At 38.9% G+C, this 13,049-nt stretch overlaps 2 protein-coding genes across 7 annotated transcripts in view; one reads left to right on the top strand and one right to left on the bottom strand.

The window, feature by feature from the left end:
- LOC136829072 (uncharacterized) overlaps window positions 1-13,049 on the top strand; it is a 102,288-nt gene that overhangs the window by 31,973 nt on the left and 57,266 nt on the right.
- LOC136828897 (uncharacterized) overlaps window positions 1-13,049 on the bottom strand; it is a 62,157-nt gene that overhangs the window by 22,150 nt on the left and 26,958 nt on the right. For all 6 annotated transcript variants that reach the window (XM_067087213.1, XM_067087210.1, XM_067087211.1 and 3 more), the window contains exons 3-4: window positions 5,664-6,039; window positions 4,142-4,272 (exon numbers count right to left, since the gene is read on the bottom strand). In XM_067087213.1, coding sequence (XP_066943314.1) covers window positions 4,142-4,272; window positions 5,664-6,039 — 507 coding nt within the window. The remainder of the gene's footprint in view (window positions 1-4,141; window positions 4,273-5,663; window positions 6,040-13,049) is intronic.

The raw sequence follows: 13,049 nt of genomic DNA on the forward strand, positions 1-13,049 counted from the left end.
GAAGAGGAACTTTGTTAAGTTAAAGGGGTCGTATCTTTGCCCTGCCCAGAAGGAAAAGGATGAAATTAAAATGATTCTGTCAGATCTGGCGACAGGATTCCAAAGGCTTTGAAGAGGAACTTGTCAGAGTATCACCTCTGTAGGTCTACTAGTGAGGCGTCGCCAGTCCTTTTCCTCTGTGTTTTTTCGAGGAGGACAAAGACAGCAGATCAAATTGCTTTGTTAGATTTAGTGAAAAGAAACAAAGTTTGTGAGATACTGAGGTATGGTTTATCAAACAATCTTCTTACTGCGTTTGCAGGGTCTTGAAAGAAAAGTGGTCGTGAAGGCAGTGTCACCAAGTATATTCTCAAACAGAAAGGGATCGAACCCTATTTCTTTTATTGGATGACGAAAAGTGTATGAATGAACTCATGAAAGTTTCATAGACTTATTTTATGTTATCTAAATTGAAATATTATTTGGGGACTTTTACCAAGAAGGGTGGTCAGTGAAACTTCATATATCCCTATGAAATGAAAATTTACACATTCGGTCAATAACGGATTTTAAAGATTTTGGAAATATCTTGCAAAAAATTAACCTTTGCTAACAGTCAATCACAGAATCTTGCAGATGAAAACTGCCTTGACTTGCCAAGGACTGCAGCGTTGTTTGCCCTCCGACAGATGATGGAAAAGCAACGGTGAAAAGCAGAAAGGATTGCACATAGTATTCATAGATCTGGAAAAGGCATATGATAGAGTCCCACGCCAAGAGGTTTGGGGGTGCATTCGAGTAAAGAGAACACCGGAGAAGTATGTGAGGTTGGTCCAAGATAGGTATGAAGGAGCAAAAACGCAGGTTAGAAGCAGTGTTGGGTTAATTGAATGGATACCAGTAAGAGTTGGTTTACATCAGGGATCTGCTCTAAGTCCATATCTTTTTGACCTGATAATGGATGTGCTATCTCAAGGAATAAAGAGATCATTCCCCCTGATGCATGTTGTTTGCTGATGACATCGTGTTATGCAGCACCAACAGAAGGGTAGTGGAGTCAAAACTAGAGCAATGGAGAAAGGTATTGGAAGACAGAATTAAAGATCAGTAGGAAGAAGACAGAATATCTAAGTTTTAATGGAGATCAAGACTCCGAGATTAGTATAGATGGGACACGGTTGAACCGAGTAGAAAAATTTAGGTATCTTGGTTCAACAGTGGCTGATGATGGAAATTTGGATGTAGAAATCACACACAGTGCAGGCTGGATGGAAAAATTGGAGAAAGATGTCAGGTGTCTTGTGCGACCGCAGAATCAACCAGCTTTGATGTATGGAGCAGAAATATGGCCGGTAAAGAGAGTGCAGGAGAAGAAATTCGATGCAGCAGAGAGGAAAATGCTCAGGTGAATGTGTGGAGTAACAAAAATGGACAGGATAAAAAATGAAAGAGTAAGAGGAACTACTAAAGTGGTAGAGCTATCAAAGAAGGCCCAGGAAAGAAGACTGCAGTGGTATGGCCATGTGATGAGAACGGATGAGACATATGTAGGGAGGAGAGTGATGCAGACGGAGGTGGCTGGTGGGAGAGAGCGAGAGGAAGACCGAAGAAGCGAAGAAGGTGGATGGATGTAGTTAGAGAAGACCTGAGAGACAGGTGGAGGAAAGCTGTCAGAAACATCGACCCCGACTAGGAAGTGGGAAAAGATGCAGAGAAAGAAGAAGAAGAAGAAGAAGAAGAAGAAGAAGAAGAAGAAGAAGAAGAAGAAGAAGAAGAAGAAGAAGAGGAGGAAGTGGAGGCCAGCGCGTACTGTTTTTATCACTGTACACTTATTGATAACTTAATGATTTATATGACCTGAAGTCAATACAGCTTTGGTTATCGACGGCGCTATACACAGTCACACGGTAAATCAGATTGAGGGCAAAATACCTTAAGGAATAGGTATATTGACCTAAAACTAATGCCAGATATCGATTTTTTTTAGTGTTGGGCAATGTACCAGACTGATTTTTAAAATGACTTTGAGCTTATAATGTTTTACGATCGTTGAATGAAATATGACGAAAATTGATATCAGCAAAATTCTGAGACGACAATCTGCACGCCCTTTACGAAGGCAAAAGTATTAAAAAATTAAGCAATACACAGTGTTTTTCTTTGGTACTGGTATGTATTCTACGTAAGCTATCAATCAGTGAAAATAGATCCATGACAAAAATAACTATACTCGTACGTATAGTTAGAGGCCGGAATAAGCACCGGATATCCTTCAAGGCAAACCTAGTAAAACACCCTGTAATATATTCGCTTTTTGTAAGTCGCTTCAGTAGAGGAAAATTTTTGACAAAATTGCAATAAAAGGCATATCAAGAAACTCTTAAGATGGAGACTGCCAGATTGTGATTTGACATTGAAATGCACAAACACGCGAGAGCTCATTCAGTCACGAAAAACATTGAATCTAGCACTGCCGAAATTTAGGGACAGTTAATGGTAACAAGAAACCGAAAAGTACATTTATCAATGAATTTTATATTGAAGAAAATACGTTAATTCACTTCTGAAGAAAAAGACACAGTGAAGAAATTGCTCTTAAAGTGAAACGCCTCAGGTCGAGTGAAGTTAGCAAGAAGCGTCACATGTCTTGCATTAGGGAGCTAAGTGCCGTCAGCGCATCTCACGCGGTCCAATGTAGGCATTACTTAAGGTTCTTTGCAACGTCCCTTCGACCCCTAGCTGCAACTGCTTTCATTCCTTTTTTTTACTGTACCTCCGTTCATATTCGCTCTCTTCCATCTTACTGTCCACCCTCTCCTAACAATTGATTTATAATGCAGCTGCGAGGTTTTCCTCCTGTTACACCTTTCGAGCCTTTTCACTGCGAATTTCCGTTTGTTGACCCAGTGCTTGGCATGTATACAAAATTTTCAATAAAAAATATAAAAATTGCTTCTTGAATTTTGTAAAAAAAGATGATACGGTTTTATTATAAATGAAGAATGCAACAAGTATTGAAATGTTTTTTTAAATCATAGAATATTAACACTGTTAGGACCCGGAGTAGATAAATGTCTTAGAGTTAAAATGAAATTTGCTTTTATGCAGAGTTAAATCAAGATAAGGCAGGGAAAATTTTTAAGAATTAGAATTATGGAATAATATATGAAAGGAGATGCAGCATTGAATGAGATCTATGATTGTAACAATTATTTTTCACTGGAATGCGGCCAGTAAAATGTATGAAATTAAAAATTTGAAGATTGTTTGTAATTTTTATATAATATATATATATATATATATATATATATATATATATATATATATATATATATATATATATATATACATACACACATACACACACATATATACATATAGTATATATAAATTTCTGAAATTTCTGAATTCAGGATCAGAACCAAGTCTTTCAATTGAAAGACGAGACCGCTGCCAACCAAGACCTGGGTTCGATCCTGATGTGAGTCAGAAATTTATTTCTGTTCCACACGTGCTTGTGTGACTGTTGACTATTTATATATATATATATATATATATATATATATATATATATATATATATATATATATATATATATATATATATATATATATATATATATATCACCTAAAGTCACATACTTGTGAAACAGGCAAGAAAGGCAAAGGAAGGCCAGGAAGGAAAATGGCGGGTGACTGACAGAATGAAAGGCACTAGTAGAGATTACGAAAGCGGAAGGCGCAGACGCGAAGTCTTGACAAGTATTTCCGTTCTTCAAGATGGGTTCGGTCAGGGAGCCTTCTGTTCCTCGACGTTCAGGCTTACTCGGAGTGCGGGTGTGTGTGAGAGAGAGAGAGAGAGAGAGAGAGAGAGAGAGAGAGAGAGAGAGATATGCTATCGTTTGCAAGACGAGTATCCTTTTTCCACCGTTTGTAGGAGCCTTGTGCTCATAATTATATTTGAAAAAACATCATCAAGTATTCGCTGTTCTACACCTATTCGCTCAAGGTATCTTCACTATTGAGAACTGTCAGACCTGGCCAGCGTCAATCTTATGTTTTATGAACTCTTGATAGCATAGACAATAGCAAGAATGTGTGAGTTACTTTTAGCTGCCTTACATATTTAGAAAATACTCACTACAGAGTTAGCTGGCACTGACCTGCGGGCACTCCTTGATGTGGTGACCCTTCTTGAAACACAGGTGGCACAGGTAATTGGGAGGCAATTTCCTCCCCTTACCCTTCTTGTCCAGTCCCAGCGTCAGCTCGCTCAGTTGGTCCGCAAGTTCCCCTGGAATAAATCAGTGAAAGGAGAAGATGAGACTTCGAAGTTTGCAAGAGGAATGATCAAGTTTTAGGTCGGTAAGCAATATGGTGGTGCAGCTTACCGAAACGGTTCGCGATGACCTTGGAGATTTATAAGACCTGGAGATATGTTAGAAAACTAAAATAATTGGTTATGATTTCTGGACTGATGTTTTTAGGAAAACTAAAATAATTGGTTATGACGTCTGGACTGATGTTTTTGGGGAAACTGAAGTAATTGGTTATGATGTCTGGACTGATTTTTTTTAGGGGAAACTAAAATAATTGGTTATGATGTCTGGACTGATTTTTTTTAGGGGAAACTAAAATAATTGGTTATGATGTCTGGACTGATGTTTTTAGGGAAACTAAAATAATTGGTTATGATGTCTGGACTGATGTTTTTAGGAAAACTGAAATAATTGGTTATGATATCTGGACTGATGTTTTTAGGAAAGATTATACTGAATTAAAAATACGGATCATACGATACTGATAGTTCATGGTGGACTCAATGGCTCTTAGTGAATGTAAATCATAAACAGTCATATAATGATAATTAAAGAGAAATAAAAATAATATGCAAAAATCGAACTTCAATAGTATTATTTATCGACAAGGATAAGTTGTTCGGTGAAATAGGAAAAGAATCCCCATTTCGAGAATGTTCTGTGTCTTAGAGTTTGTTATACAACAATGTCGTTTCGCCTATTTTGAATTTAGTGCGCCTCAGTTTGTTCCTTCTGCGTGGAATGAGATTTTTTTTAAAGTGGAACCTGGTAAAATAGACGTATTGTATAGCCAGAGGCAACTATCAGCTATTAATGGAAGTAGGTAAAACCAAGATTGCGTAAGGGAAGGGGAACAAGTTACCGTACTTTTTAGACCACTTGGACTTATGGGTAATTTCCCCTGACGTCATGAAGTACCTGCTTTTCTTAATATTTAATACAAAACTAGACATATGATGTGAATTATGTTGATCACACACACACACACACACACACACAAATATATATGTGTGTGTGTAAACTGTTGTGTGTGTGTGTGTGTGTGTGTGTGTGTGTAAACTTTTTCTTTATTCTTTCGCTCGGGGCATTGAAGGGTAAGAAAGGGAGTTGGGCATAGGCTAATAAGAAAATAACAAAAGGCGTCTTTAACTGAACAAACATCTATTTCATTCTAATGTCGTCTGTGTGAAAGAGTAATGGTCCCTATCGCTTATCTGTTGATGCTTTGAGTACAGTCGTGCAATCGAGTCCAATTCAGAGAACTCCGCTACCACAGTCTGCGAGCAACGACCAGGTCTAATTAGGCTATCCAGGCTCGCCTCAGTCTCAAAAAGAAGAAGAAGAAGAAGAAAGAGAGCGGACTGACCTATACTTCCGTTGAGGCTGCTACTGTTGACCGGACTACTGATACCGTTGAGGCCGTTGCTGAAGCCACCGTTGAGACCGTTAAGGGAGGTCAAGGAGGTCAAGGCCGAGATGTCGGTGGGCGTGAGCCCCGCCAGCCCGCTCAGGAGACCCGAACTGATGCCTCCGCTGCTCCCGAGGAGGGAGTTCAAGCCGCTCATTCCCGAGGTTCCTAGGGCGCCTATTCCGCCTATGGTGCCGCCCATTCCTCCGCCCAGCCCCCCCAGCCCGCTGCCTGCTAGGGAGTTCAGAGACGTCTGCGGGAGGGAGCCTATGCCGCCCACCCCGGATCCCGCGCCCATGTTGATGTTGTTCCAGCCGCCAGCTAACATCTTGTTCTGGAGGAGGAAGAAGAAGAACTTGTTATAAAGGTCGGTTGTATTCTCGTTAAAAATCATATAGTTATTGGACTGGTTGACTGGCATTTTTGGACTGATTGACAGGTATTTATTGGACTGATTGACAGGTATTTATTGGACTGATTGACAGGTATTTCTTTGGACTGATTGACAGGCATTTTTTGGACTGATTGACAGGTATTTATTGAACTGATTGACAGGCAATTTTTGGACTGATTGACAGGTATTTTTTGGACTGATTGACAGGCATTTTTTGGACTGATTGACAGGCATTTTTTGGACTGATTGACAGGTATTTCTTTGGCGCAGCAACTCTTGACTTCAGCACTGGACCCTTAAAAGAAACGTGCAATTTAAAAAAAAAATAATAATATAAGGAATTCCCTCGCAAGATTTCATGTGCAGAATTAGTATTTTCGTAGATGATGCCATAAAAACCGCAGCTTTAATGCTGACTGTGTTTAGTTGGATTCCACTGCACATTCTATGATACGTTTCTTATATATATATATATATATATATATATATATATATATATATATCTGTGTGTATATGTATATATATATATACACACATCTGTGTAAAATGTAAACACATACACACAAACACTATGTATATATACACACATACAGTATATATATATATATATATATATATATATATATATATATATATATGCATACATACATACATACATACATACATACATACATACATACATATAATTACCTGTAAGTTGGTTACACCCCTCCCGGTGGATGAGACCCAGATTACCTTGTCAAAGCCATCCCTTGTGCGGACTTCGAAATATTTGCTAAATCTGACTCAGTATTTGGATAAAAGAGGCCATATCAAGCTAGAATTGTGCCCTGTATTGTGGTTGCTGAAATAACCAGCGGCATTTCGTCAAGCTTATCTGGCAAGGTTATCCAGAAACTTGTTCAAGTTATCAGCAATGTGTGTGCCATTTGAACTGTGATTTTTTAGGTATGCCGAGGGACTCAGTTCCATAGGTTGGTGTTGTGAGAGCAAATGACAATGCACAAATAGAAAATGAGTTATGATTTAGATAGGATGGGTAATCGTAAGTGGGTTACTATATAGATATAGAATAGGCTGGGTAACATAGGTTAGTGTTGTGAGAGTAAATGACGAGGCACAAATAGAAAATAGATAGGATGGGTAATCCTCTGAAACTAGTTGTAGGACTGAGCAAGCGCTGGATGATGGCAAAGGTCTCTGGGGTAGAGACCTTTGCAGGTCGATTGGGAAAGAAGCCCATTTTGTTTTTGTAGATGCAGTTTCACAGTGTTCTTCTCTGTGATGGATGCTGTGTTTCAGTCAGGTATGACAGAGAAGGCCGTTCAAGCTTTCAGCATTTTTAGTGAAGTTACTCAGCATAACCTGAGGTGGCCATAGTTAGTTGGGTGTGGAGACCTGACTGGTAAGCAATAGTCTGCCAGTGTCACGTATATTTAGTGACTAATGGGGTTTGTTTTTTGAGTCTCTTCTCCTGACTACGTAAGTTTCATTCCAGTTGTTATTTTTATAGAAGCTTATATATAATATACAGGTATATATATATAAATATATATATATGTATATATATTATATATATGCTTGGATGTATGTATGTATGTATATATATATATATATATATATATATATATATATATATATATATATATATATATATATATATAACAGTGTTGTAGAGCTAAGCAGTAGCAAAGTTGGTTCGTAATGATGTTTCTTGACCTCAGAAGGTATGCTGATAGCGTGACTCTCATTTGAAAGAAGACCTCACCTCACGTTTGATCTCTTTATCTTAAACAAATTTTGTCATATATATTTCCTCGTTATCTGAAATGTCAAATATGGAACTTTTGTTTCTAACCTTAAAGCTAAACTTCAAAGATTAGTTTGACCGTGGAAAATATTCCTAATTTAGTTTTCTACGCCTTGTTTTTAGAAATTTCCTGTGTCTAAGAATCTGCTGGTTACTTTGTGACTCAGCCTTAAGTCGGAATTGGTTCACCTGAAATCGGTTCCTGTTGCCTTTTATTTAGTCACCAAATGAAGGATCTTGATTTGATTATCCTCATCTTTAGTCTACTAATGAATATGAATGTAAAATTTGCCTTGTTATTTTACTCGTGAAGCGTCTCAGAGACCAGTGATCTGTACAGTTCATCTTCCTGAACCTTTCACGACTGAGATTTTACTCGTGAAGCGTCTCAGAGAACAGTGATCTGTGAATTTCATCTCCCTTAAGCCTTCACCACTGAGATTTTACTCGTGAAACGTCTCAGAGAACAGTGATCTGTACAGTTCATCTCCCTTAAGCCTTCACAACTGAGCTTTTAACCAACACTTATAGCAATAGTCTTGTGTGTAAGTTGATGCATCTGCTGACAGGAAGCCATGAAATAAATACTCCAAAATTGCATTGTCCACCAAATTGGTTCTGGGTGTCAGGCACCTCCTCGACGACAGAGGAATGGTGATGACAGCACTTCACCTCACTTGAGTGAGGAATGATGAAAAGTAAATAATGAAATTTCCTATCGTGCTACAAACGATAGTCCTTATATAAGCACGGCAGCCTGCTATTCAGTAAGCTGTTACCGAGTTTCACAGTGAAATGATCGTCACTGATAAATGCGAACGTTATCGAAGTTTCGAAGGGAGAATAGTTATGTGAAGATGTCAAGACATTAGCGTAGGTTCTGGTAGATGTAGCCAGAAACAGTGAATGGAAATTTCGTAGCAGTAATGAGACAAGCAAGGAAAGGAAGGAAGGAAGAATGAAAAGGAGAAGAAAGGATTAGAACCGGCAGATAATTGCATGGACATGGACAGCAGTTCTCTTAAATTGCATGATGCTTCCCAAGACAAGGAAGTATTACTGATAAGTCTGATAAAGGATCTTCGATGCACGGCAACATTTTTGTAGTAAGTCACAAGGAGAGAACAAACGTTATTTTTTGTAATAAGTCTTATACATGATTAGACTATACACCACTGCGATCTCCCCTTACTGATTCATTAATCAAGATAGGCCTAAATAAATTATTCGATGACGTATCCAAAGATACTAGTGAAAGATAGGACAATTCCCGTTTGTTTTTGCTTAATGCAATTCGATGGTAATTTCATTAAAATCAGTCCCGAGAGCCTTTGGAGTGAGCAAGAGATACGATCCCTAAGATAAGTTGGCATCATGGTTAATCTCTTCAGTAAGGAGACCCATTGTTTATTCTCGAAGATAATATGATGACGACGCTGAAGAATTCCTCGACTGATGAGTGGAAAGTTGAATTTTTTTATTTTTTATCGTTTTGGTTTTAGAGATTCTGTTAAGAAGGTACTGTTTGCGTTGCTGACTTGGGAGCCGTTATGATCAAAACCATGTTCCATAAAAATGTAGGTTTAATTCTTAGGGAAATGTTCATTATTATCGTTAGAAACCCACACACGTCTAAGAACAAGGCTAGACTGTGATTTTTGTCAGTCTGAAAAGTACAAAACCTCGGTTACAGCCATCAGAAGAATATGAAATGAGGGGAATTTATATACGTAAGACCTTAACTCCCGTAGAGGGTTAGTGCCGTCAATACACCTCATGCGGTGCACTGTAGGCATTGCACAAGGTTCTTTGCAGCGTTCCTTCGACCCCCTAGCTGCAACCCCTTCCATTCCTATTGCTGTACCTCCGCTCATAGTCTCTTTCTTTCTTCTTACTTTCCACCCTCTTATAACAACTAATTCATAATGCAACTGCGAGTTTTTGCTCCTTTTACAACTTTAAATCCTTTTTACTGTCAGTATGAGTTTCAGCACTGAATGACCACATAGGTCCCAGCGCTTAGGCTTTGGGTTAAATTCTACATTCCCTGCTATTCTAAAACCTATGTAACATTGCTGTTTTCCGCATAGATCCTAACTGCCAAACACTCATTTCCTCTCTCTTATCAGTACTGAATATTTATTTACTGGTGTTCGACACTCCATTCACAAGCCACGAAAACAAAGAAGAAGAGGAACATTTATTTTCTTAAGAGCCGAACTAATGTTATTCTTCCAAGCACTGATGGCGACTATCCGTTTTCTCTTTTCCCCCCTAAATACCAACAGCAAACGAGTGTATTCAAAAGTAATATTCTAACTTATATTTTAAACTTCTCTGCTGTCTTCTGTTCTTCCCTGCTGCTGCTGCTGCTGCTGCTGCTGTGCACAAAGAACAGCTACGCAGCCTTGGGAACTTAGAAAAAAAAAATATATGAGCTGGCAGTTAAATAAACATCGGGGTGAATATGCCAGGCCTTCTGAGACGCATCGCGAGAACTGGCTTCTCTCTGTTTACGTCTTTCCTTTTTAAAGGAGTTTTTTTTTTTCTTTTTGTTTGTTTACTTCTTGGGATATGGCTTTTGGAAACCCCGTCCCTCCTCCCCCCCTCCTCCCCTTTATTTAAATGCGGGCAGATGCTTTCGTTATGTGATCATCAGATGTCAAATAAGTACGTATGGTGAATTTGTAATAACGAGGACTTCTGGTAGACATAGATAGATAGATAGATAGATTGATAGGTATATTGTATATAATACACACACACTCACACATATATGTGTGTGTGTGTATGAGTGTATATATATATATATATATATATATATATATATATATATATATATATATATATATATATATATATATATATATATATATATATATATATATATATATATATATATATATATATATATATATATATATATGTATGTATATATAAGAGAGAGAGAGAGAGAGAGAGAGAGAGAGAGAGAGAGAGAGAGAGAGAGAGAGAGAGAGAGAAATGCTGTTAGCAGATCTTAAGGAAATCTGATATCGTCGATTCAGTTTCATTGTCATCTGATCCTTCAGCACTGCGACGAATTCTGCCCGTGTGATCGGGTTCGCCGTTCTAGAAGCCTCTGGGTATTATTATTATTATTATTATTATTATTATTATTATTATTATTATTATTATTATTATTATTATTATACCATTTAATTTGCTAAGTAAGCCTCCACAAAATACAGTGCCATTGTACGAACTGGTAAACAGGTAAGAGTTTAAACTGGACACCATACCAACAAGAGAAAGCAAGTAGAAGAGAAGAAAACTTTCTCGGGGAAAGCAGACCCCCGGCCGGGGTCAAGACCCCTTCGGGCGCATATTTTTCATCGACCAGAGACGGTTAGTTGCCAAGATCTGAACGAAATTGAACAGGTTAAGAAAATAACTTAAATATTACCTCTTTAACAGGAGTAATGGTTAAGTTTGTTTATCAAACTCTATGGAAGTAGCTGCTAAGATTGGAGCATTTGAAGCACTTTCCTTCCCTCGTAAGATGGGTAGCGCCTTTAGTGCACCTCATGCGGTGCACTGTGGGCATTGCTTGAGGTTCTTTGCAACGTCCCTTCGACCCCTAGCTGCAACCCCTTTCATTCCTTTTACTGTATCTCCGTTCGTAATTCTCTCTTCCATCTTACTTTCTACCCTTTCCTAACAATTGTTTCATATTGCAACTACGAGGTTTTCCTCCTGTTACGCCTTTCAGACCTCCTTTTCTCTCAATTTTCCTTTCAGCGCTGAGTGACCTCATAGATCACAGCGCTTGGCATCAGCCCTAAATCTCATATTCCATAAAAGTTATAGCCTAAAATTTCCCAAAACATAATCCTTCGTTGTCAGCCACGAGGTCCAATTTGGTCAAATGACCATAAAAATCTAAAAGCAAATTTCTTCGTAATCTCGTTAACAAAGAGACGAACCAAAAATTAAACCCTTTTTTTGTGGTAGTTATTATCCAGATGGATGAGTCAACGAACGGACACCAGTACTCATTTCGGCATTTACATCAGATTCCCTGAGAGTAGGGAACCAGCCTTTCGTCAGTAATAATGGCGCGATTATGGGCTGCTCGGAATGACAAGAGAGTCCTACAGTAGCTGGCACGAGGCCAGCCAACCAGCCTGGAGTAAACAACAGCAGCTTAACCACCAACAATGACAACTAGAGTAACTATGATTCATTTCGAGAGACATTTGCTGGCGTGCCAATTTGCAGTCAAATTCCTTTTTTTCACAGCGCGCGCATAGACGCTCGCAGCCTGAAAACGAAAACAGTCTCATAACTTAACCTCTGCTATCATGCAGAAAGATGCAAAACGCCGCCGACTCTTCGAAGAAGAAGAAGAAGAAGAAGAAGAAGAAGAAGAAGAAGAAGAAGAAGAAGAAGAAGGAGAAGGAGGAGGAGGAGGAGGAGGAGGAGGAGGAGGAGGAGGAGGAGGAGGAGGAGGAGGAGGAGGAGGAGGAGGAGGAGGAGGAGGTTTATTAGAAGAAGAAGAAGGAGATGAAGGAGGAAAAGGAAGTGTGTTAGAAGTGGAAGAGGAAGAAGGAGGAGGAAAAGGAGGTTTATTAGAGGAAGAAGAAGGAGATGAAGGAAGAAAAGGAAGTGTATTAGAAGAAGAAGAAGAAGAAGAAGGAGAAGGAGAAGCAGAAGAAGAAGAAGAGGGGAGGAGGCTAGCTTTTATTGTCAACGTTGTCAAGACACCTATTTACCTGGCACTATTTTCACGGTGGATACCACAGACGTAGCACGGGCCATGATTATGATCACGTGAATTCGTGCCCGAAGCGTACGTGAATCACTTTGAATAACAAGGATTATTTCACCCCCTGGCCATATTCTTCTTCTGGCATGACGATCGCTTTGTTCGCCTTGCAGAATATTGGCAACTAAGTGTAGAGAATTTATTTGGTGATCTGGAGACTCTTGGCAACCATTCCGCGAGGGAAATTGATGTTAACGAGTTTAAGATAACATTAATTAGGCAGTTTAAATCACTTGACTTCGGTACTCTCAGAAGTGCAGGGCAGCATTCAGAAGTGATCTGACGCCCGCAGTGCATGGCAGCATTCAGAGGTGATCTGACGCCCGCAGTGCG

The sequence above is a fragment of the Macrobrachium rosenbergii genome, chromosome 43 (genome assembly GCF_040412425.1).
Source record: "Macrobrachium rosenbergii isolate ZJJX-2024 chromosome 43, ASM4041242v1, whole genome shotgun sequence".
In the NCBI taxonomy this organism is placed as follows: Eukaryota; Metazoa; Arthropoda; class Malacostraca; order Decapoda; family Palaemonidae; genus Macrobrachium; species Macrobrachium rosenbergii.